Below are 19708 nucleotides of genomic sequence, written 5' to 3'. Positions count from 1 at the left end.
TATGAGCACGAAATAAAGGCACAGGCAACGCAATGTAGGTTAGCAAATATATTTAAATATAATATTTATATTTATTTTAGCACAATGACAAAATGGCATTATTACATTTTGACTTGAACTCATGACAACAAGCAGCAACTTCACACTTGGGGGAGGAGGAAAAAAAATAAAAAACAAAACAATCCGAAATGACTTCCCTAAACGACTTTAATGGCATCATGCAAAAAATCCAGAATCTCGCGCTCGCCCTTTGTTCGGATCTCACGACCCGCCACGCCGTTCGGATCGCGCTTCCATTTTTAAAAAAATTTTTTTTTTTTACACTTTTGTCAATGTTCGGAAAAGAAAATTGTCTCGTCACAGCACAGCCAGTTAGTCAAAATGTGGTTCGGGGGGCACGCACGGGACAAAAAAATAACACTATGTTGGCTGGAAAATAAGTTAATCATAACAAATGAACACGGTGGCTTATATTGAAAATACATATTTACAAATTCAAGAAAATGAAAAAAAACAGTCTTTAAGCACAAATGACTTCACCGAATATCTGCCTCTGTTTTTTTTTTGTGTGTGTTTCCTAACTTGATATGTACTTGCGATGGAAATTAATATCGGACATCATTTTGTCGTTGATATGTTGTTGCTATGTGCCTTATTGACGTCTGGCTCACAGTTACCATGGCGATCGAGCGGGGCAGCTGCGGGGGCGGGTGGGGACGCCAGGCCGCCGCCGCCGTGAAAAAAAGCAAAAAAAAAAAACTGTTTCGGAACCGAGCCTGCGAACGAGTGCACAAGGTTAAAAAAAAAAAATCACACACGCAAGATCCAAATTTCAGAAACAAGGAACCGAAAAAGTAGCAAAGACAGCCTGCGATCATGCTGGAACGCAACGAGGGTGGGGTGAGGTTGGGGGGGTCCACTGGAATGCAGAGAAAAATGCCACGGAGGAAAAAGTGCAAGTTTGTCACTACTCACGGCGCGGGGGGCGGGAGGGGGGCTCCACCTGCGATGTTGACCTTTGACCTTTGACAAACCGGCAAAGTTGAGTGTGAGCCCCCCCGAGAAAGTCTCTTCGCAATTTGGACCGTTTAGCGCCAAAAAAAAGCAAATCTGCGTAAATAGCGACAAAGCTGGAAAGTGCGAAGGGCCAGAAAAATTGCCGAGTGAAGTCAAGGAAACGGACTGCCGTGGGGGGGGGACTGAAATCTGGAGTAAAGGTTCCCCGAACGGGCCGTGTGACTTTTAAAACGTAGACACGGCTGCATAGAACAAATCCGCCGCTTTTTTGGTGGACATTTCCAGCTGTGCTAAGCCGCTAACTACGACGCGCTAACCAACCAAAACGAGCACAACAACACGTGAGAGGAAAAAGATGGTCAAAGGGAGCATAGTCGACACTCGGGGGGTTTTTTTTTCCCGTTTTTCTTGTTTTTAAACGCGAGGACACTGTCAGTTTAGGCTTTCGACTCTTGACGAGACAAGATGGACGTACTTAGTGCGCTAAAGTTAGTTTGCATCTCCCCCAAAAATCAACAAAAAAATAATTAAAAAAAACAAAACAAAACCATCCAACCGTACTAACGTTAATGGAACCCATGACATGAGAGTACAAATAGAAGCGTCGTGTTGTCAGTTTGGTGGTTACGTGCGTGCGTGTGGACGTGCGTGCGTGTGCGTAAGGGCCTCGTGGCGGCCGGGGATTGGGGGGGGGGGGGGGGGTCCGCCCCTTTATGCTTTCTTGGGGGGCGGGGCCAACTTGATGATCTCGTCTTCGGATGGCTGGCGGATGATGTCTGCGGTGGCAAGAAAAAGGAGAAAAATAAGTAAAGATCACAATAACGTCTGTACAGTGTGATACTGCCTCCCGGCGGCCAAAGTGCGAACACCACAAGGAGCAGCGCGCTGAATTGGGTTGCGGCGTGAAATGGTGCAACGCGTGTTGAATTCTGTTTTGTGACGTCACTCGTGCCGGTCGGAGCGAAGGTGCGGAACCTTTGTACTTCTTGGCCGAGGGGATGCGCGTCAGCTTGGTGTCGATCTCGTCGTCCTCGTCGATCTTGAGCACGGTGGTGCGGTACTCGATCACGCGGGTCAGAAGGTCGGGACGCCGCGAGATCTCAAAGATGTGCTCCATGTAGGACAGGTTGTCTGGAAGGGGGGGGGGGGGCATGTATATGTACATTGAATGCGTGTCTCTTGGATGACTGTGTGCGTGCGCATCTTTGTGTGATTTTGTGTACACCCGTTTCTGGTGTTTGTGTACATTTGTAATAATGCGTGTGTGACTCTCCAACTCTGTAACGTGAGTGTGCCCGTTTCTTAGTGTGTGCACTTCTGTCGTGTCTTTGTGCACGTGTGAGTGCGTGTCTTTTCGCGTGCGGGCATTTGTGTATAAGTGTGAATTTGTCCGTTTCAATCTGTGCGTGTGTTATATATTTGTGCATGTGTGTGTAACATTTGTGTATGTTTCTACACGTGTGTGCAGGAGTGTGTTTCTCGTGTGTTTTTAAGTTCAGATTTGTTTAGGTGTGAATACGTGCGTGCGTGTGTGTAGATGTGCATTCGTGTATTGGTTTCTATGTGTGTGTGTGTGTGTGTGTTTCTCGTGCCTGTTTCCAAGTGTGTCAGTCTGCGTTTGTGTGTGTTGTGTCCTTCTGTTAGTGTAGATGTGCATTTGTGTATTATTTTCAACACGTGTGTGTTTCTCGTGTCTTTGTGTGTGCATATGTCCATTTGTGTATCTGTTTCTACACACGCGTGTGCAAGTGTGTTTCTCGTGTGTCTTTTACTGTAAGTGCGTATTTAAGTGTGAATGCGTGTGTGTGTGTGTGTGTGTCTGTGTGCATTTGTGCATTAGTTTCTATGTGCGTGTGTGTTTCTCGTGTCCTTATGTGCGCGTGTAGACATGCATTAGTGTATCTGTTTCTACACGTGCGTGTGTGAGCGCGTTTCTCGTGTGTCTTTTAAGTGCGTGTGGGTGTACGTGTCTAAGTGCGAATTTGTGTGTTTCTGTTGTGTATTTCTGCATGTGTTTCGAGGTGCACTTGAGTATTAGTCTCTACGTGTGTGTGTTTTTCGTGTGTCTGTTTCCAAGTGCATGTGTAGCTTTGTGATTGTGTTCCTGTTGTGTCTTTCTGCATGTGCACGTGTGTTTCTTGTGTCTTTACGTGCACGTGTAGATGTGCATTTATGTATCTGTTTCTCCACATGCGTGTGTGAGCGTGTTTCTTTTAAGTGCGTGTGTGTGTCTAAATGTGAATTTGTGCGTTTCTGTTGTGTCTTTCTGCATGTGTTTGGATGTGCATTGGAGTATTAGTTTTTATGTGTGTGTGTTTTTCGTGTGTCTGTTTCCAAGGGCATGTGTGTGTGCGGGGGGGGGGGTTGTGAGTGTGTTCCTGTTGTGTCTTTCTGCATGTGCATTTGTGCATTAGTTTCTGTGAGTGTGTGTTTCCCATGTCTTTATGTGCACGTGTAGATGTGCATTTGTGTATCTGTTTCTACACGTGCGTGTGTGTGTTTCTTTTAAGTGCCTCTGTGTGGACGTGTCTGAGTGTGAATTTGTGCGTTTCTATTGTGTCTTTCGGCATGTGTTTAGATGTGCATTCGAGTATCAGTTTTCTATGTGTGTGTCTTTATGCGTGTGTGTGTTTCTTGTGTGTCTGTTTCCAAGTGCATGTGTGTGTGTTTCTGTGTCTTTCTGCATGTGTGATGTGCATTTGTGTATTAGTTTCTGTGTGTGTGAGTGTGTTTCTTTTAAGTGCCTGTTTGTGTACGTGTCTAAGTGTGAATTTGTGCGTTTCTTTTGTGTCTTTCTGCATGTGTTTAGGTGTGCATTCGAGTATTAGTTTTCAATGTGTGTGTTGTGTGTGTCTTTATGTGTGTGTGTGTTTCTTGTGTGTCTGTTTCCAAGTGCATGTGTGTGTGTGTTTCTGTTGTGCCTTTCTGCATGTGTGATGTGCATTTGTGTATTAGTTTCTATGTGTGTTTCTTGTGTGTCTTTATGTGTGTGTGTTTGTGTGTGCATGTGTGTGTGTGTTTCTTTTGTGTCTTTCTGCATGTGTGATGTGCATTCGTGTATTAGTTTCTATGTGTCTTTATGTGTGTGTATTTCTTGTGTGTCTGTGTGTGCATGTGTGTGTGTGTTTCTTTTGTGTCTTTCTGCATGTGTGATGTGCATTCGTGTATTAGTTTCTATGTGTGTGTTTCTTGTGTGTCTTAATGTGTGTGTGTGTGTGTGTGTGTGTCTTTCTTGTGTGTCTGTTTGTGTGTACATGTGTGTGAGTGTTTCTTTAGTGTCTTTCTGCATGTTTGATGTGCATTCGTGTATTAGTTTCTATGTGTGTGTGTTTCTTGTGTGTCTGTTTGCATGTGCGTGTGTGTTTCTGTTGCGCCTTTCTGCATGTGTGATGTGCATTCGTGTATGAGTTTCTACATGTGTGTTTGTTTCTCATGTGTGTGTTTCCAGGCGCATGTGTCTGGGTGTGAATTTTCTCTCTGCGCGAGTGTGCGTCACCGTGGGCCAGTTTGTCGTTCTTCTCCAGGTAGCTGAACCAGTCCTTGCAGGACGCGATGGCGTCGCTGTGCTCCTCTGGGATGTCCTCCTTGCAGGCAGACTTGAGCTGCTCCAGGTCCTCGTTGGTGATGTTCTCCGACAGCTCGCTGAGCAGGGAGCTGTACTCCGCCATCGTCTGCGCAACGGAACACAACCCGCGACAATTTAGACACACACACACACACACACAATGACCTATATAGCACAGACGCCGTTGCCTCGCTCCGTTGGAGGTCGCCAAAGCGTCGCTCCGGCGTCAAACAAAAGTCAAAGTCAGCACGGCGCCCTAGCGGTAAGCACGCTTGCCTCGCGGTGCTGAGGTCAAAACCCGCCCCCAATTTACAAAAACACACGGGCCGCCGCAAGAAGTGCAAAATCTTCAAGTCCAACCTAGAAAACAAATGACAAATTGATGACTTCTTTCAATATCAAAAGTCAACACACCCCTGATGAAAAAAAGGTACACATAAACTTCAGCTTTTCTTTTTCTTTTTTTTGCCTCCTCGCACTTGCTTGAATGTTTCGTGCTGACACTGACTGTTGCTTTTGTGCGCTTTTGGGGGGGGGGGGGGCAAAAACAATGGACAGAGCAGGCGCACAGCCCGCACCAACATGACTCGGCGAAACCGGGCCCGTCTCCTGCTGTCACGTTGTCGTACAATCACCGCAAAGTACTGCAGCGAGCGATGAAATGTACAGAAATGCACCTCATACCACCCCCCCCCCCGGCCCCTTCGCTTCCCCCGACTCGCCGTCCACGCAGAAGAAGAAGTGTGCGCCTCACATTCCCGTGCGCACAAGCAGACTTTTGTCTCCTCGGTGCGTCGGCAATTAATGAAGCTAGCGCGAAATAAAAGCTCCTCATTACTGTAATTATTTTGATAATACATCGTCGACCCGTCGCTATGCGCAATTAGACGTCGCGCGGACGGAAGATGAAAGTGTTGCATGTTGAAATAGTCGAAAAACATTTGTAAAAAGTCTTTATAATGTAATAACATAATAATATAATATATGCGACAAATCAAAGTTGGTGTGACTGATGTCGTTATTTGTCATGTTACAATGGAGATGGTTACCTAGCAACCCCCCCCCCCACTTTACCAAATAAAGGCCACTCTTGGCTTTGGTCGTCGCCACGGCAACTGAATCAAGAGGCAGAAATTTCTCTGGTGGTGAGAAGACGACCGTGACTGTTTGGAATCCAAAATACTTTATTATTTTTAATCTTTAGGTTTATTTTACAGCAATACACAAACAACAACCACCTGGCCCAACTTATACTCGGGCATGTGCACACAGTAGTGCTCAAGCACCTTCCCTTTTAACCATGGGCAAAAAAAAAAAAAAAAAAGGGCTCCAGTACCTTGTTTTTTCCCCCCATCAATTTTTAAAAATATATTAAAAAAAAAAAAACTATCACCAGTTATACGAATCCGTGGACGAATTGTACCTAGACGCCTACCTTCGTTTATTTGGGATTAAATTTACTTTAAATTGTGGCAAGTTTTGGTTCACTCACTCATTTTAAACTCCAGGGACGGACGGGTGCAGATTTTTTTTTTTTTTTTTTAATTCAGATTCTGGCAGAATAATATGTGGATGAAAAAAAAACTGTCCTTTAAATGTTTATGTTGCAATGTTTCTTTTTTCAGTATCTATTTGGAAAAGGTCAAATATTCAGTCGAGCGCAACTAAATACTGAGCAGAGCCACATCCCCATTTATAAAAGGGTGTGTGCACTTCTGCAACCACAATACCTGTTTTTTTTTTTACTTCCCCGCTCAAAAATCAAGATGAACACAGATGGGTTAACTAATAATGGACTTTGTGAATAGTTTTGACTTTGATAGGAATAACAGAAATACATGAGTTCAATATCTCAGTACTCCTGCAACTCTAATGAGGATAGGCAGTGAAGAAGAGGGATGATTTATTGAATGCACAGTTTGGGTAATGGCTGCAATGGGAGAGAGGGTGCTTGAGCACCTGCCACCAAAAATGTCTGCGCACATGCCTGCCTATACTCACTACGCGGTCCAACAGCGCTACAAAAACGGCACTAGTAGCGCTTCCCAAAAACAGGACATTACTTTGTCAGAATGGCGGCTCAGCGCCTCTCCCCGCCGCCATGTCGGCGTGCCGCGCTAAGCGCTAATCTGCATCGGGGAATGTAGGCCAGCGGCCCACTTGTCACTGAGCAGAAAAGAAGATTTGCACACATCTGCGCGTCCGTGCGCAATCGCACTCCGCTTCGCTTCCTCGCCGGCGCGAGAGAGAAACGCTCCGTTTTCGTGACTGTTCCAACATCCTCGCCCGTCGCCACGGCAACCGCTCAGAAGCACGCGGGCATTGGCCTTTTTCTCGACTTTCTCATCCACTCCCCCCCCCCACCACCACCGCTCTAACCACCATTTCCCGGAAATGCGATGGAACTTGCTGGGAAAAAAATATTAATAACTAACACAGGTTCAAACGTTGTTTGCCATCAGGAGAAATGTAGCAAAATGGCAGACGGGGTGGGGGTTAGGGTGACACATACACAAAAAAAGTGATGAATTTTATTTTCAATAAAATAGGGATTCTAGTGGGACGCGGGCTCCCTCTAGTGGCACGCGAAAGAATACCTGAGCATATTTCAGTTGTATTTCACATTAACATATAATGCAGTTCATTTGAATCAGTAATTTTACCCCCCCCACATACATTTCTAAGTGCACTGTTGACCTGTGCATAATGTTACAGTGGTTACCAATAATATTTAATATACTTTTTTTTTTTTTTTTTAGGCTGCGACTGCAGTACCAGGGGAGCCAAGTATTTATTTCAAGGTGGTGTAAATCAGTAAAACGTTTGCATCCCTCCCCCCTCCCTCCTCACACAACATGATAACATAACACAGGTAATTAAATTAAATTTAAACAAAATTTCGAAAAGTTGGCAGATTTTTGTGCTGCTTTTTCTCGACTATAAAGAATAAATTAAAAACAAAACAAGCAAAATGTACTTTCGTGGGGGGGCGGGGGGGAATGATTTTAAATTTCAATCACAGCGAGTTACAGCGCATATAATATAAAAATACATGATATACATTTTCCGACGGCAAAATGTTTTGGGGGCGCATTGGAGCTTGCATTTTTTTTTTTTTTTTTTTTTTTTTTTTTAAAAATCAACGCATATGTTTCTCTCATTTTACTCTGAGCCACAGCACACAGTGTCAGCAGGGAGTGTGTGTGTGTGTGCGGGCGGGCGGGCGGATGTGTCCTGCATGCAGATTGCAAACACGCATTTGTTGCTCCAAACTTGCTCCAAGCAAGAGGGGGAAAACAAAGTCAGAAAAAAAAGAAGCGTCCGGGAAGAGGAAACTACTATTCCGTGCATTTTTTTTTATTTTTTATTTTTTTTTGCGTCGGGGCGCGGTCGGGCAAAAGGTCGGTTTAACTTTCCCGAGCGGGTGAACCGTCGGTGAGGGCCGGTAGCCAAGGGCCGCGTGCCAAGACAGACAAAGACGGCGCGCCGTCACGAAAGCGCCATCAGACCTAATTCGCTAATCCGTTCAAATCCGCGTCCCCTCACCCCACCGCCGCATCACTGAACGTCAATTTTCTACTGTCATCTTGTAACATTTAAACCCAAAACATTATTTTTTTTTTTTTTTTTGGGAGGGGGGTCGCTCGCAATTCAATCCATCTATTCGACCCCTACTAGGTCAATCATTGATAAAAACCAGGTACAGAAAAACGTTTCCGGAGGAAAAAAAAAAATGTTTCACGCTACATGAACTATATTCATAAATCGAGGCTGATGACGCCATCAAGGCGCGACGAGAGCAGCCGCGTCACGTTGGCGAGGTGAAGGCTTCGTTATCCTGCAAACTTCGCAGCCGGATAAAAATATCTCAATGCCTCTGCCAGGATGGAGGAGGGAGTGTGCTGATTAAACCAAGAGTCCATCACCCCCCCCCCCCCCCCCCACACACACACACACACTCACTCCTGTGAGAGCACGCACGGGTGACTTCATTTTATTTTATTAATTTTTTTTTTTTTACGATGACAATAAAAGGGTGAGAAATGCGTCGGAGTCGACGTCAGAGTCAAAAATATCCTTCAGTTCCTGCTCTGCCATCATCACGCTAAGCTCAGGGATGGGTAAAAAAAAAATAAAAAAAAATACAATAAATAGATTTATCCTATTTAGCATGTTTTATTGCTCACCATAATTATTTTAGCATTTATATCGTAGATTTTTATGAAATGCAAATGCACGCGTTTATTTTTGTAATATTTGTATTGCACTATTTGATGAAGTCAGATTTAATAGAATGAATCTTACAAGGGTCAAACCATTAAAAAAAATTTCAGTTTTCATTTCATCGATCATGAATTAATTAAGCAACCAATCAGAATAAAAAATGTAAATATACTCCAAATTTAAAATCATTTATTTCATTATTTAAGTTAAACTATAGTATTTAAGTTATTTACAATAAATTACAAAATAATTTCAAAATTGTTTTACTGATTAGATTTTTTTTATAATTATTTCATGAAAGTACTACAAAAATATTAGATATGTACAATTATTTTATTTTCATTTTACTATAGTAAATCAACCAATTGTCCTGTCCAACTGAAATAAAGATAAATGTACTCCATGATATTTTACTTATAATTTTAATTTTTTTTCAATAATTATTATTAATTACTTTTATTTATTTTTTTTAATGGAATAAATTGTTTTGTTTGCAAAGTGGCAGGAAATGCCAGAGGAGGAAGTGTCTGCGCGAAGAATGTGGCCCACAAATGACAATCTGAGGAACTTCCTGACTTACTCTGGTGGACACAACAGGAAGATGAACGGAAAGAGGACGGAAACCCGCTCACCTAGCCAAGCGTTTAGCCGCACCTGCGTGGTGCATTCAAGTGTGTCTGGAAAACGTCGGGATTGAGTAGCACTCCTCTCGACAACAAACATCAAAACAACACACCACCACTTCCCCGGCCCCCCCCCCAAAATGGAAACGGGCAACAGAAGTCAAGGAAAAAAAAAAGCAGCGTCGTGTCGCCCGCCGCCCAAGATGGATTGATCCCCGAAAAGCTGAGTCACACACACACACACACACACACACACACACACACACACACACACACACACACACACACCACACACACACACACACACACACACAAACACACACACACACACACACACACACACTCCTTCTGGACTAATGGGTCACTGGGGACAGGAAGTCCAGAAACGGAAAGCAGTTCTTAGCGATGCGTTTCATGACTTTCCGTGTTTGGACTCGCTGACTCATTCCCTGTGCTCGCATTCGTCCCCAAAACACATCAGACATACACACACAGTCGATGTTCATGGCACCAATGCCAGGGCATTGGAAGTGCCGTGGAACTCCTCACCTTACTTCAACATAGCACCTTGATGTGCGACAGTGGCAAACCACCATTTTTGTCCAGATGTAACTCAATTCACTTTAACATAGTTTAGTTCAAGAACTGTTTAAATTCTTACACTGGGTATAAAGGAAAACCAAAAGCAATAATTGAAAAGAATTAAGCAATTGATAACTTACAAAAGTTTTTTTTTTTTTTTACATGAAATTCCAACTTACTTCAACGTAGTTCCTTCATGCATACAAGATGGCCCTCAATTAATATTTTCTTTGCTTCGAAAAGGGAAACCGCGAATATGCGGGGGACAGAATACTTTTATAATGATGCGTTTAAACAGCTTTCGAGCGTGGGACAACTGGTCACTTCTGACAAGAAAAAAAGAAGAACAAGGGGAACGGGGAGGAAGAGGAGGGGGGCAGTCACGTTGACGTACAGGCATGCCAGCAGCCTCCTGGTTTATTTTTTGGACCACAAAACAAACAAACAAACAAAAACATTCACTTACCTCGCGCGCGGCCAAGCGTCGCAGCGAGTAAGCTTGGACGTTGGCGGAGGGAGGGAAAAGGGGCGAGATTTGACGGCGCGGAGCCGGAAACGGGTCAGACGTTCGAGGAGGTGGGAGGGGGGGAATTAAAAAAAAACGAGAAAAAAAAACCAAGCAAACTCCAGCAACGCGCGATGTCGCGGTGATGCGATGAAGAGCAAGATGGGGAGAAGAGGAGGCAAGTGGGGGCGGGAGGGAGGGAGGGGGTCCTCAGGCCGTGACGTAAGCAACACCGAGAGAGCCAGCGACGGTCGTGACTGCTCTCCGCGAAGAGTGAATCGAAAACCGGCGAGCCAGCATGGAAACGCCTTCACCCCCCCTCTCTCTCTCTTTTTCTCTCTCTCTCTCTCTCTCTATCTCAGTCACCGCTTGCACGCGGACCGAAGCGTCCAGAGATCGTCAAGAACAGACAGCGGCTCACTCCCCCCCCCCCCAACGAGCTTCAAAATCCTCACTTTCCCGTTGTACGAAAAGAGTGAGCGCTCGCCCCGTTGTTGTGTTCCTCCGATTCCACGCTTTTTAGTCACACACATTTTTCAAAGCTGATGTCACCAGCGCCTTCCGGCCTGCAAAATCCCTTCTGCTGCTGCTGCTCTGTATTCCCTCCATCACATGGCCGCATCCAAAATCCAAAAGTCTGGAACCGGGGCAGCTTGTGCAACTTACTGGTTACTCTCAACAACAACTTTTTTCTTTCACTCCCTTAAAAGTGGAGGGAAGGGGAACAAGGGGGGGGGGCGTACTGTTGTCACATGCTGGCATGTCAAATAATTATAAACTATGCATTTGTTTACCTCTTGACCTTTAATGACTCCTTCAAAATCAGTTGTTGAAAGAGTTTTTTGTTGCCTTGTCCCCCCCCCCCCAAGCAAAAAGCACCACGAAGAGACGCTAAATCATAGTCACAAGCTTTTTTTTTTTTTTTTTTTTTTTGGGATCCCAAGGCCCGCAAAGAGGAAGTGCCGATGTCCGAGCCTCCGGCTTTGAAGTGGAAGGAAGCGAGAGCTGGAAGTGAGGGATGACAAAAAAAAAGAAAAAAAGAAAAACTGGCAAGAGGCGGCGGGACTTTGCTCCATCTTGAAACTGACAAGAGAGGAAGTGGAACCTTTGTTGCCATGACAACAGTTTTCCTGTATCTACAATGTGCATAATCTTTTTGGCGTGAAAAAAAAAATGAACCATTTGAGCAGTAGTGCGTGCACCCCCCCCCCCCCCATGCTGGCCCCGACTCCGGAGCTACCAGGTGCTATACTTTTAAGAGGGAGGGGGCGGGGTCATTCAAGAATTCTATTCTTATATGTAAGAGTGGGGGGGTCCTTTCTCTGGAGTTCAACCCCCCCCCCACCCCCCGTGACCCGGCATCGCTGTTGCACAGATTCCGCCATTTTTTCGCGCACACAAAAATATTCAGCATCCTACACGTCGCCAACTGTTGCTGGATGACTGTGGCTCGTGGTTACTAGGCAACCCCTCATCCTCCACTCATCCTCCAGCTGTCACGTTGACACGTTTTGAGGCGGAAAAGATACGCGGCGGCAAAAAGCAAAAAAAAACAAACAAAAAATCACGACGGAGTGAACGAGCGCGCCAGTCGCAATGTCGTACGGCGAGCGAGATGGCGGGCTGGCAGGTGCGCCGGGGAGGGATTCGCGGGTGAGACTTTTTGCCGCGGCAAAAAAAGGTAAACAAAGTACGGAGCGTGGGCGGAGGAGGAGGCGTTTTGTTGCCTGCAAAATATGTTTCACGCTTTCGAACTCTGGTTGGGTTATGCCCGTGCATGAAAAAAAAACATTTTGCATTAACGTGGTTCCAGACTTATTTTTCTGGTGTTTTGGTCCCCCACATTTTTACATGAGCTTAGCACTTAGCATAATTTCTTCATTTTGGCATATTCTTGCCTGGTTACGATCGTCACGATTAGCTACACCTCGTACTTCTTTTACAGTAATAACTGTATTTGCAAGATTTTTTTTATTATTGTTATTTTTGCCACCATGAAGAGGACTTAGAAGAACAGCTCCGCACCATTGGACAGAGTTTAACCGCGTTAGCTAGCTGGGGTAGCTCAAGTTAGCATAGCGCCTAGCACCCCCCCCCCCCAAGTAGTTCCGCATGATTGTTTGTCAAAACCTCAAATGTTTTTCAAGCCATTTTTGCACTGAGGCAGAGATGATAAACATAAGCAGTATTCTGACGAGTCCAAATCTCTACTGTAGACCAGATTTAACCCTTGTAACAGTTGTTGGCCAGGTCTCTGTCCCCGTGTTCTGCGGTCTTCTGGCGTGTGTGTCTTGTCCACAGCGTTGTCCCACGAAAGGTTTTATTTTTAGGGGGACTCCGGACTGCTCGGCCAAACTTAATATGGGAATGGCACGTCGGGGGTCAGGGTCTTCTTTCCTCGGCCGAGACGGTGCGCTTCTCCCGCCGAGGGTCCCAACAGGTGCCCATGCGGCCAAACTACACCCACCCAACCACCCACACACGTAATTGTGACATATTTGGCAGCCCCCCCACCCCAAACCCGGCGGTGCCCTCCAACCGGTGTCGTCAGCAAAAGCCACGTGGAAGCGGGTCTTAAAGGAAGCCGCTTGCTGCCAGTCCTGCTCTTCTCTCGCCAGCAGGGACAGGAAGCAGACTTGGTTTTCGGGGAGCAAGAAGACAAGGTTCAGAGCGGAGGAGAGGACGATAGTCATGAAGTGGGCCTGCAGGATATTGGGTGTCCTCCTCTCTTTGGGGGCCCTGGCGTCCTGCGAGAAGGGCCTGCAAATCCCAGAGTACGACGGCAGGGACCGCGTTCACCCCCTCAGCGCTAAGGACTACAAGTCGGTCATGAAGAAGTACGACGTGATGGTCATCTACTACCACAAAAACGTGCACGGGGACCGCAACGCTATCAAGCAGTTCCAGATGGAAGAGCTGGCTCTTGAGGTGAGTCAACGGGACCAGGGAATCAGGATTCCCAGAGGGAAGGACATTGTTGAGTCGCCGGCGGATGGACGGGCGCTACGCCGTCCTGATCGGGAGCCTGACCCGCAAATCGACCGAGCTCTTTAGCCAACGCTCAACTCTAAAATCCGACTCCGATTTGTCTTTCGTCGACTTCCGGAGTGGTCATACCGAGGCGAAAAATTAAGCTCCGGAAAAAATGGCTAAACTTTGACGGGACAAATTGGGTCTGGACTGACAACAGGTCCAGGATGAGCACCTTGGAAACATTTCAGCTGCCTTTGTACTGTAAAAGGCTACATCAGCTAATCGTGGCGAATGAAATCCAGATGAAACAAAAATACAAATACCTGAAAGATGTACTGAAGTACAGCTACAAAGCATTTGAACTGTATTTGTGGAGATGCCGCATGCTATTCATGGTTTGCTGTTAGCATTTAGCAACTACACGCAGACGAAAGCAAGCCACAAGGCTGAGGTGACGTCACTCTTTGGCAGAGAGTTTGCGGAACAGCTTGCGCCGCGTCATCTGGCCTGTGTGACCCCAGGCGTCAAGTCCAATGAGGAGATTTGAGGACTCTTTAACCTCTCGACTGAACCTGGACACTGATGAGGACGTCAGCCGGTGGCCAGACTCCATCCAATGTGGTCTACCCTCACTTATTTATCGACATGCATCTTTTATGATGTCATGTAACGGTCAGCTGTGTGCGCGCCGAGAGTGATTATTAATTCATCGCATGTGTTAAGCTGGTTAAGATAGTCAGTGTATAAATATGTAAATCCCATGCAAAAATACATAAATCGAGCTACAACCAATACATTACAATAGAACTTTAATGTCTATGAATAAATAGTCTACCAGTTCAAGAAAGATGTTTCGTAATCTCAACAGATTTTGAGAATCTGGAGAACCCTAACCCTAAACCACCACTAAATTCCTGTGACCTTTGATCCCTCAGGTGGCGATGCATTAAAAAAAAAAAAAATGGCATCAGTGCCATGTGGACTTCAGAAAAACTATTGTCACCGTTTACAAATTCAAGGAAAGAAAAAAACTAAATAAAAACTCTACCATGGAAAGCAAAAGACAGATATCTCCAACACCCAGAAAAGCAGCCGGCATCTCTGGGCCCAAAGTTGTCTGAGACGGACTGATGAAAAGCGGAAAAGTGCACTGTGGTCTAACAAATGCGGATTTGGAAGTAAGGGTTGACGTGTCCGATGAGCCAAATTGGAATCGGACCATCTGGATTGTTTTCAATGCAAAGTCGAAAAAGTTCAAATCTGTAATGGCATGGCGGTGTGTTAGTGCTCATGGTATTGGTAATGGGAAAATCTATGAAAAACACCAGTAATCCTCTAAAAAAGGTACATCCGGGTTTTGGCGCAACACATGCTGCCATCCAAGCAACATCCCTGCTTATTACAGAAATCCAATGCGTCCAATTCACAATGAGTCACTATTCCCCCGCCCCATAAAAAAATGCATCAGTTTGAATTTTATAATCTTGTTTTTCAATTCAATGTTTAAAATCTGCAATCCAGTGTATTCTATTTTTCCCTCAGCTCATTAGACAAAAGGGATTTTCCTGCAAAAGGGGTTTGAATAAGGGTTAGCATGTCGGTGTGACAAATCGGGGATCTTCAAACTTATTTCCCTGAAGGCGAGTGCTTCATTTTCTGAGTTAAATATGCCACGGACCAACTCATTTGCGCAAAGCACCTGTTGCAGCACCTCAAGTTGTGCCCCTTACCCAGAGCCTCTGGTTCTGTTGGGAGTGCTGGGGGGGGGGGGGGGGGGTTAGGTGGAGTGCCGGGGACGGCTGTCAATTGTTGGCTCTGGTTTCGCTCCGATTTAGAAAGTGCAAGGCAGCAGTCCAAAGCGTTTGCTTTTAAGGTCTTGGAGGACAAGAAGTGAAAGGCACACAGGAAGTTAGCGGAGGTGGCACAAGTACTTAAGTGCGAGTCCAGCAACTTATGGTAAAGAAGGTCTGGTAAATGCCGAGTAACAGGGCTGGAACTGGGGCCTTTGTCAAGGTGGACGGAATTAGAAAGTCAATGTGAGCACAAAGTCACAAAAAAAAAAAATAATCTGGGAAAGCCTACTCGACCATCAGAACTTTCTTTGGGGATAACCGGTTGAACTGTAAACGGTGGCAGGTGTATGTTGACTGATATCACGAGTTTAAACGTCACGTGTTGATTCTGACGTCCCCAGTTTTAAGCGGGTGTGCACACTTGTGCAGCTCCATTATACTGTTCCTCGGTCGCATCAAAAGGAGGGAAAAAGTTTGTTTATTTTGTATCTCAAAAACCCAAAAATCGGAACAGGGATGTTTTTATTTTTCTTTACTCATTACAATGAGTAAGTTTCTCATTGTAATGAGTAACTAGTCCATTGCATCTGTGCATGTATAAAAGACCCCTGTTCCTTCTTCAGGAAGCTACCGCTAGCGGGTAAAATAAGCTACGACTATCTGACCGCAGGAAGCTACCGCTAGGAGGTAAATAAGCTAAGACCCATAGGTAGCCATTTTTTTTCGACACTCTCATTGTAATGAGTAACTTGTTCCTCATTACAATGAGAAAGTTACTCATTACAATGAGAAACCAGTTTTTTTTTTTTTTTTTTTTCCCCAACATCCCTTTCGGGGCTCCGTAGAATAAGTCGGCATTGAAAGCGGGGCGACTTTGAATCGTCGAACAACTGACGTCGCACGTTCATGTCCACCCACGTCCGCACCGTCCCTTTCTTGTCTCGTCTCTCCAGCTCGCGGCCCAGGTCCTGGACGAGCTCGACGATGAAGACATCGGATTTGGCCTTGTGGATGAAAAGGAGGACAGCGCGGTGGCCCAAAAGCTCGGTAGACTTCGCTCTCTCTCTCTCTTTCCGCGCGATAAATGAAAATGAAAAACTACAAGAGGTGGGAGCAAGTCAGAAGTAAGTCCTGATCTTCAAGTTTAAGTTCGGACTCCCCCCCCCTCCCCTCTCTCAGAAAAAGAGGTCCAGTATGGGATACTTATAAGACAGATTTGGATTTTCTTCTGTCCTCTCCGAGAACTAATACAGTACCTGGTTGTAACTGCGTCTTTCCGCCAGGCCTGGATGAGGTGGAGAGCGTCTACATCTTCGCAAACAACGAGATCATCGAGTACGACGGCGAACTGGCCGCCGACACCCTGGTGGAGTTCATCTACGACGTAAGCGCGAAACCTCGGCTTGGGATCCCAGAACGCCTTATGGGACATTACAGAATGTTTGGAAACAATAGGTTCCAGAAACTACCAAGGACCCGTAAAACAGTTCTACGGCGGAGACGGCGAGACTCGTGTCCTGGCTAAATACTGCGGATGGCGCAATAAGATGTGATATTTTACTGAACAGAGAGCCTTTTGTACACAACATGCTCGCAAACATTTCAAGGAAACTGCTCCGTATTTTTGGAACATTGTGGAAAAAAAAAACCCAACCAATGAGGGGACAGTCCCAGAAAAAGGAAGCACACAGTTCAAACAATTTTCTCGCCCAGCAAGGTCAAAATGACATTGCGCTCTCAATATCATTCAAATTTAATCGTACGATATATTGCTTCTAATAGACGGTCCGAGTCAGTTGTCAGTTGAAACGCCAGATCGGACCTGTACAGTACAAGTTCTTCCGACATGGGACTCTTCAGGTGATGGAAGAGCCCGTGGAGATCATCGACAACGATCGCGAGTTGAAGGGCTTCCACAACATGGACGAGGTCATCAAGCTGGTGGGCTACTTCAAGAGCGGGAAATCTGCCCGTAGGTTGACGCGCGAAAGGACCGCTCGAGCCGCCCGGAACGTTCCTTTCAGCCCTGACGTCTTTTGCAGATTTCATCGAGTTCGACAACGCCGCCAAGGAGTTTCATCCCTTCATCAAATTCTTTGCCACCTTCGACCCCAAGGTTTGCAGTCCGAACGTCCAATTGGCCATTACAAAACTGAAAAAGTCAGACATCAGTTTTTAAAAATTGGACACAGGTTGGACCGATTTCATCGTAGCCTAAAATTGAATGGTGAAAAAAAAATGTATTTTGGATGAAAAACAGTCAAATGAAAATGGACGGTTTTAGAGCCTGAGAAGCTCCAGTCCCTCTCGCTTTAGATCGCCAAGAAATTAAAACTGAAGATGAACGAGGCGGACTTCTACGAGCCCTTCATGGAGGAATCCGTCACTATTCCCGGGAAGCCCTACACCGAGGCCGAGCTGGTGGAGTACGTCGAGCGGCACGACAGGTCAAAAGTCCGAAGCTTGAACCCAACCACTGCCTCTGGACAAGCGAGTTACTGTCCCTGGTTTTCTTCATTTCAGACCCACTCTGAGGAAGCTGGAACCTCACAGCATGTACGAGATCTGGGTAAGAACAAACACCAATGGAAAGCCGCTTGAGCCTGAAAAAATGGCCTGTCCCACACCAGGAGGACGACATCGACGGCGAGCACATCGTGGCCTTCGCCGAGGAAGATGACCCAGGTAAGAGTCCGACGCCGCCGTTCGATCCGACCCTCCAACGTAACTTTCTGCCTCGACGTGACTCCTCGTTCTTGTTTTGTTTTGTTGTTTTTTTTGTTTTGTTTTCAAGATGGTTTTGAGTTCCTGGAGATCCTGAAGGAGGTGGCACGCGAAAACACAGACAACCCCAACCTGAGCATCATCTGGATCGACCCTGACTGCTTTCCCCTGGTAGGCGGCCTTTGCGCAAACACAGGACCCTTTCGCTGGTGCCTTGACATAGAAATCTGTTCCAGCCTCCATCTTAACTTTGACTTGACTCTCTTCACGTCGTAACTATTTTCTTGTATACATACACACTAGTAGGCTAATTTCTGTGCTTTTTCCTCGAGATTCTAGAGTCTAGAACCAAAATGTTTGCGAACCCCTGGTCTAACGGCTCAGATTGCGACCCTTGTGCCCTTGTTCTCAGCTGGTTCCGTACTGGGAGAAGACCTTCCGCATAGACCTCTCATCCCCCCAGATCGGCGTGGTGGATGTGGAGGACGTAAGCGGTTTTTGATGTTTCTCCGTGCGGAGTTTGATGGCTGACGCCCACCTCTTGATCCTGCTCTTCCGCCGCTTCTTTTGGCAAGGCCGACAGCGTGTGGATGGAAATGGACGACCACGACGGCATGCCCTCGGCGGACGAGCTGGAGCGCTGGATCGAGGACGTACTCTCAGGAAAGATCGACCCGGACGACGACGACGACGACGAATAGAAATACGCCAACCATCCATCATTTTGTACTCTGTCACTTCATGGAAAGTGTCTCAAAAATAAAAGAAAATACACAAAAATCGCTAGCGAGTCTTAAATTGATCCTGAAAAATCTGCTCCAAATAAAAAAAAAAAAAGTTTTACCCGAATTTTTTTTTTTTCTTTAAACGTATACTCTACAGCACCAGTGGCAAACTCATGGCCCTGGGGCCAAGTTTGGACCGCCACATTTTTTTGGGAGAGCAAATCATGCGCATCGACTTCATGCTTCTTACCAAAACCGCAATTTTAATAAAACGGCGATGTGCAAGCAGTTTGTTTCTTATCACTCTTTTCAAGAAATTGAATAGTTTTTAAGTGGCTTCTGATTTCTCGTACAGTTCCACGCGGTCACGGCCAGAATAGCCCGACGAGCGATAGTTTAACACCCCTCCTGTATAGCACGCAGCGAGGGAAGCATTTATCTGATCCTCTTAAGAAATTAATTATTTACTTTTATAGGTGTTTATTGATGATGGCAGTACAGCGGTAGAGTCTGTGACCAAGCCCATAACTAAATCAAAATCATTTCCCCCATGGAAATCCCACAAATTTCTTCCAGCCTCCTGAAAACCGCCCTAATCTTTGGCCACTTCTCTTCGGGAAAGGACGTAATTTTTATTATGAATAAAAAAGACGAGCTACCTTACTTGTCAATCTTCTTGAGCTGATTCAGTCAGTCTGAGATGTTCCCGCTCGGTCCAAGATGAGGCCTGCTCGGGTGAGTCAGTGGCAAATTCTCCCTCAGAGTGTTCCCGATCCAGCCCAACTTTCTCCATCTGATCTCGGCGTTTCACTTGGTTCTTGCGAGCTAGTTTTCCCACGGGCCGTCATCACGCTTGAATTTCCAGGATATTAGACAAGCATCTCTTTAAAACCTTGGCTGAGAACCCTCGATACCACCGACGTAAGCCTGGCAACGAGTGAGTTGTCGGAGTCCTCGATGTCGTGCCGTCGCCGTTT

At 45.8% G+C, this 19708-nt stretch overlaps 2 protein-coding genes across 5 annotated transcripts; one reads left to right on the top strand and one right to left on the bottom strand.

Annotated features, from left to right (window-relative positions):
* Positions 1-125: 125 nt before the first annotated feature.
* LOC133494585 (astrocytic phosphoprotein PEA-15) lies at positions 126-19535 on the bottom strand. 3 transcript variants are annotated; one of them, XM_061808560.1, is made up of 4 exons: positions 19396-19535; positions 4514-4688; positions 1993-2148; positions 126-1793 (listed from the first exon to the last, which is right to left on the bottom strand). In XM_061808560.1, exons 2-4 carry the CDS (start codon positions 4683-4685, stop codon positions 1729-1731), a joined length of 393 nt encoding a protein of 130 aa, XP_061664544.1. In that variant the 5' UTR covers positions 4686-4688; positions 19396-19535; the 3' UTR covers positions 126-1728. The 3 variants fall into 3 exon arrangements, with proteins under 3 accessions (XP_061664544.1, XP_061664545.1, XP_061664543.1); XM_061808561.1 differs by lacking the exon at positions 19396-19535 and adding an exon at positions 10191-10388; XM_061808559.1 differs by lacking the exon at positions 19396-19535 and adding an exon at positions 10478-10722 and having other exon boundaries at positions 130-1793.
* Positions 12700-18743, top strand: LOC133494581 (calsequestrin-1-like). Of its 2 annotated transcripts, XM_061808552.1 has the most exons (11): positions 12700-13444; positions 16236-16329; positions 16566-16666; positions 17143-17254; positions 17325-17398; positions 17599-17729; positions 17806-17851; positions 17913-17967; positions 18077-18177; positions 18419-18493; positions 18582-18743. In XM_061808552.1, exons 1-11 carry the CDS (start codon positions 13208-13210, stop codon positions 18705-18707), a joined length of 1152 nt encoding a protein of 383 aa, XP_061664536.1. In that variant the 5' UTR covers positions 12700-13207; the 3' UTR covers positions 18708-18743. The 2 variants fall into 2 exon arrangements, with proteins under 2 accessions (XP_061664536.1, XP_061664535.1); XM_061808551.1 differs by having other exon boundaries at positions 17143-17398; positions 17806-17838.
* Positions 19536-19708: the final 173 nt, after the last annotated feature.

The sequence above is a fragment of the Syngnathoides biaculeatus genome, chromosome 21, assembly GCF_019802595.1.
Source record: "Syngnathoides biaculeatus isolate LvHL_M chromosome 21, ASM1980259v1, whole genome shotgun sequence".
NCBI classification, from domain to species: domain Eukaryota; kingdom Metazoa; phylum Chordata; class Actinopteri; order Syngnathiformes; family Syngnathidae; genus Syngnathoides; species Syngnathoides biaculeatus.
Note: the sequence above shows the minus strand (reverse complement) of the source record. Positions and strands in the feature narration are given on the sequence as shown.

What these genes read in the sequence shown, in the direction of transcription:
- LOC133494585 (XM_061808560.1), bottom strand. Translation starts at nt 4,685, where the DNA reads ATGGCGGAGTACAGCTCCCTGCTCAGCGAGCTGTCGGAGAACATCACC. An exon ending in GAACGACAAACTGGCCCACG is followed by an intron (nt 2,149 to 4,513) that starts GTGACGCACACT and finishes CCCCCCTTCCAG; the next exon opens with ACAACCTGTCCTACATGGAG. An exon ending in CTCGGCCAAGAAGTACAAAG is followed by an intron (nt 1,794 to 1,992) that starts GTTCCGCACCTT and finishes TTGCCACCGCAG; the next exon opens with ACATCATCCGCCAGCCATCC.
- LOC133494581 (XM_061808551.1), top strand. Translation starts at nt 13,208, where the DNA reads ATGAAGTGGGCCTGCAGGATATTGGGTGTCCTCCTCTCTTTGGGGGCC. An exon ending in CGCGGTGGCCCAAAAGCTCG is followed by an intron (nt 16,330 to 16,565) that starts GTAGACTTCGCT and finishes TCTTTCCGCCAG; the next exon opens with GCCTGGATGAGGTGGAGAGC. An exon ending in GCGTGGTGGATGTGGAGGAC is followed by an intron (nt 18,494 to 18,581) that starts GTAAGCGGTTTT and finishes TCTTTTGGCAAG; the next exon opens with GCCGACAGCGTGTGGATGGA.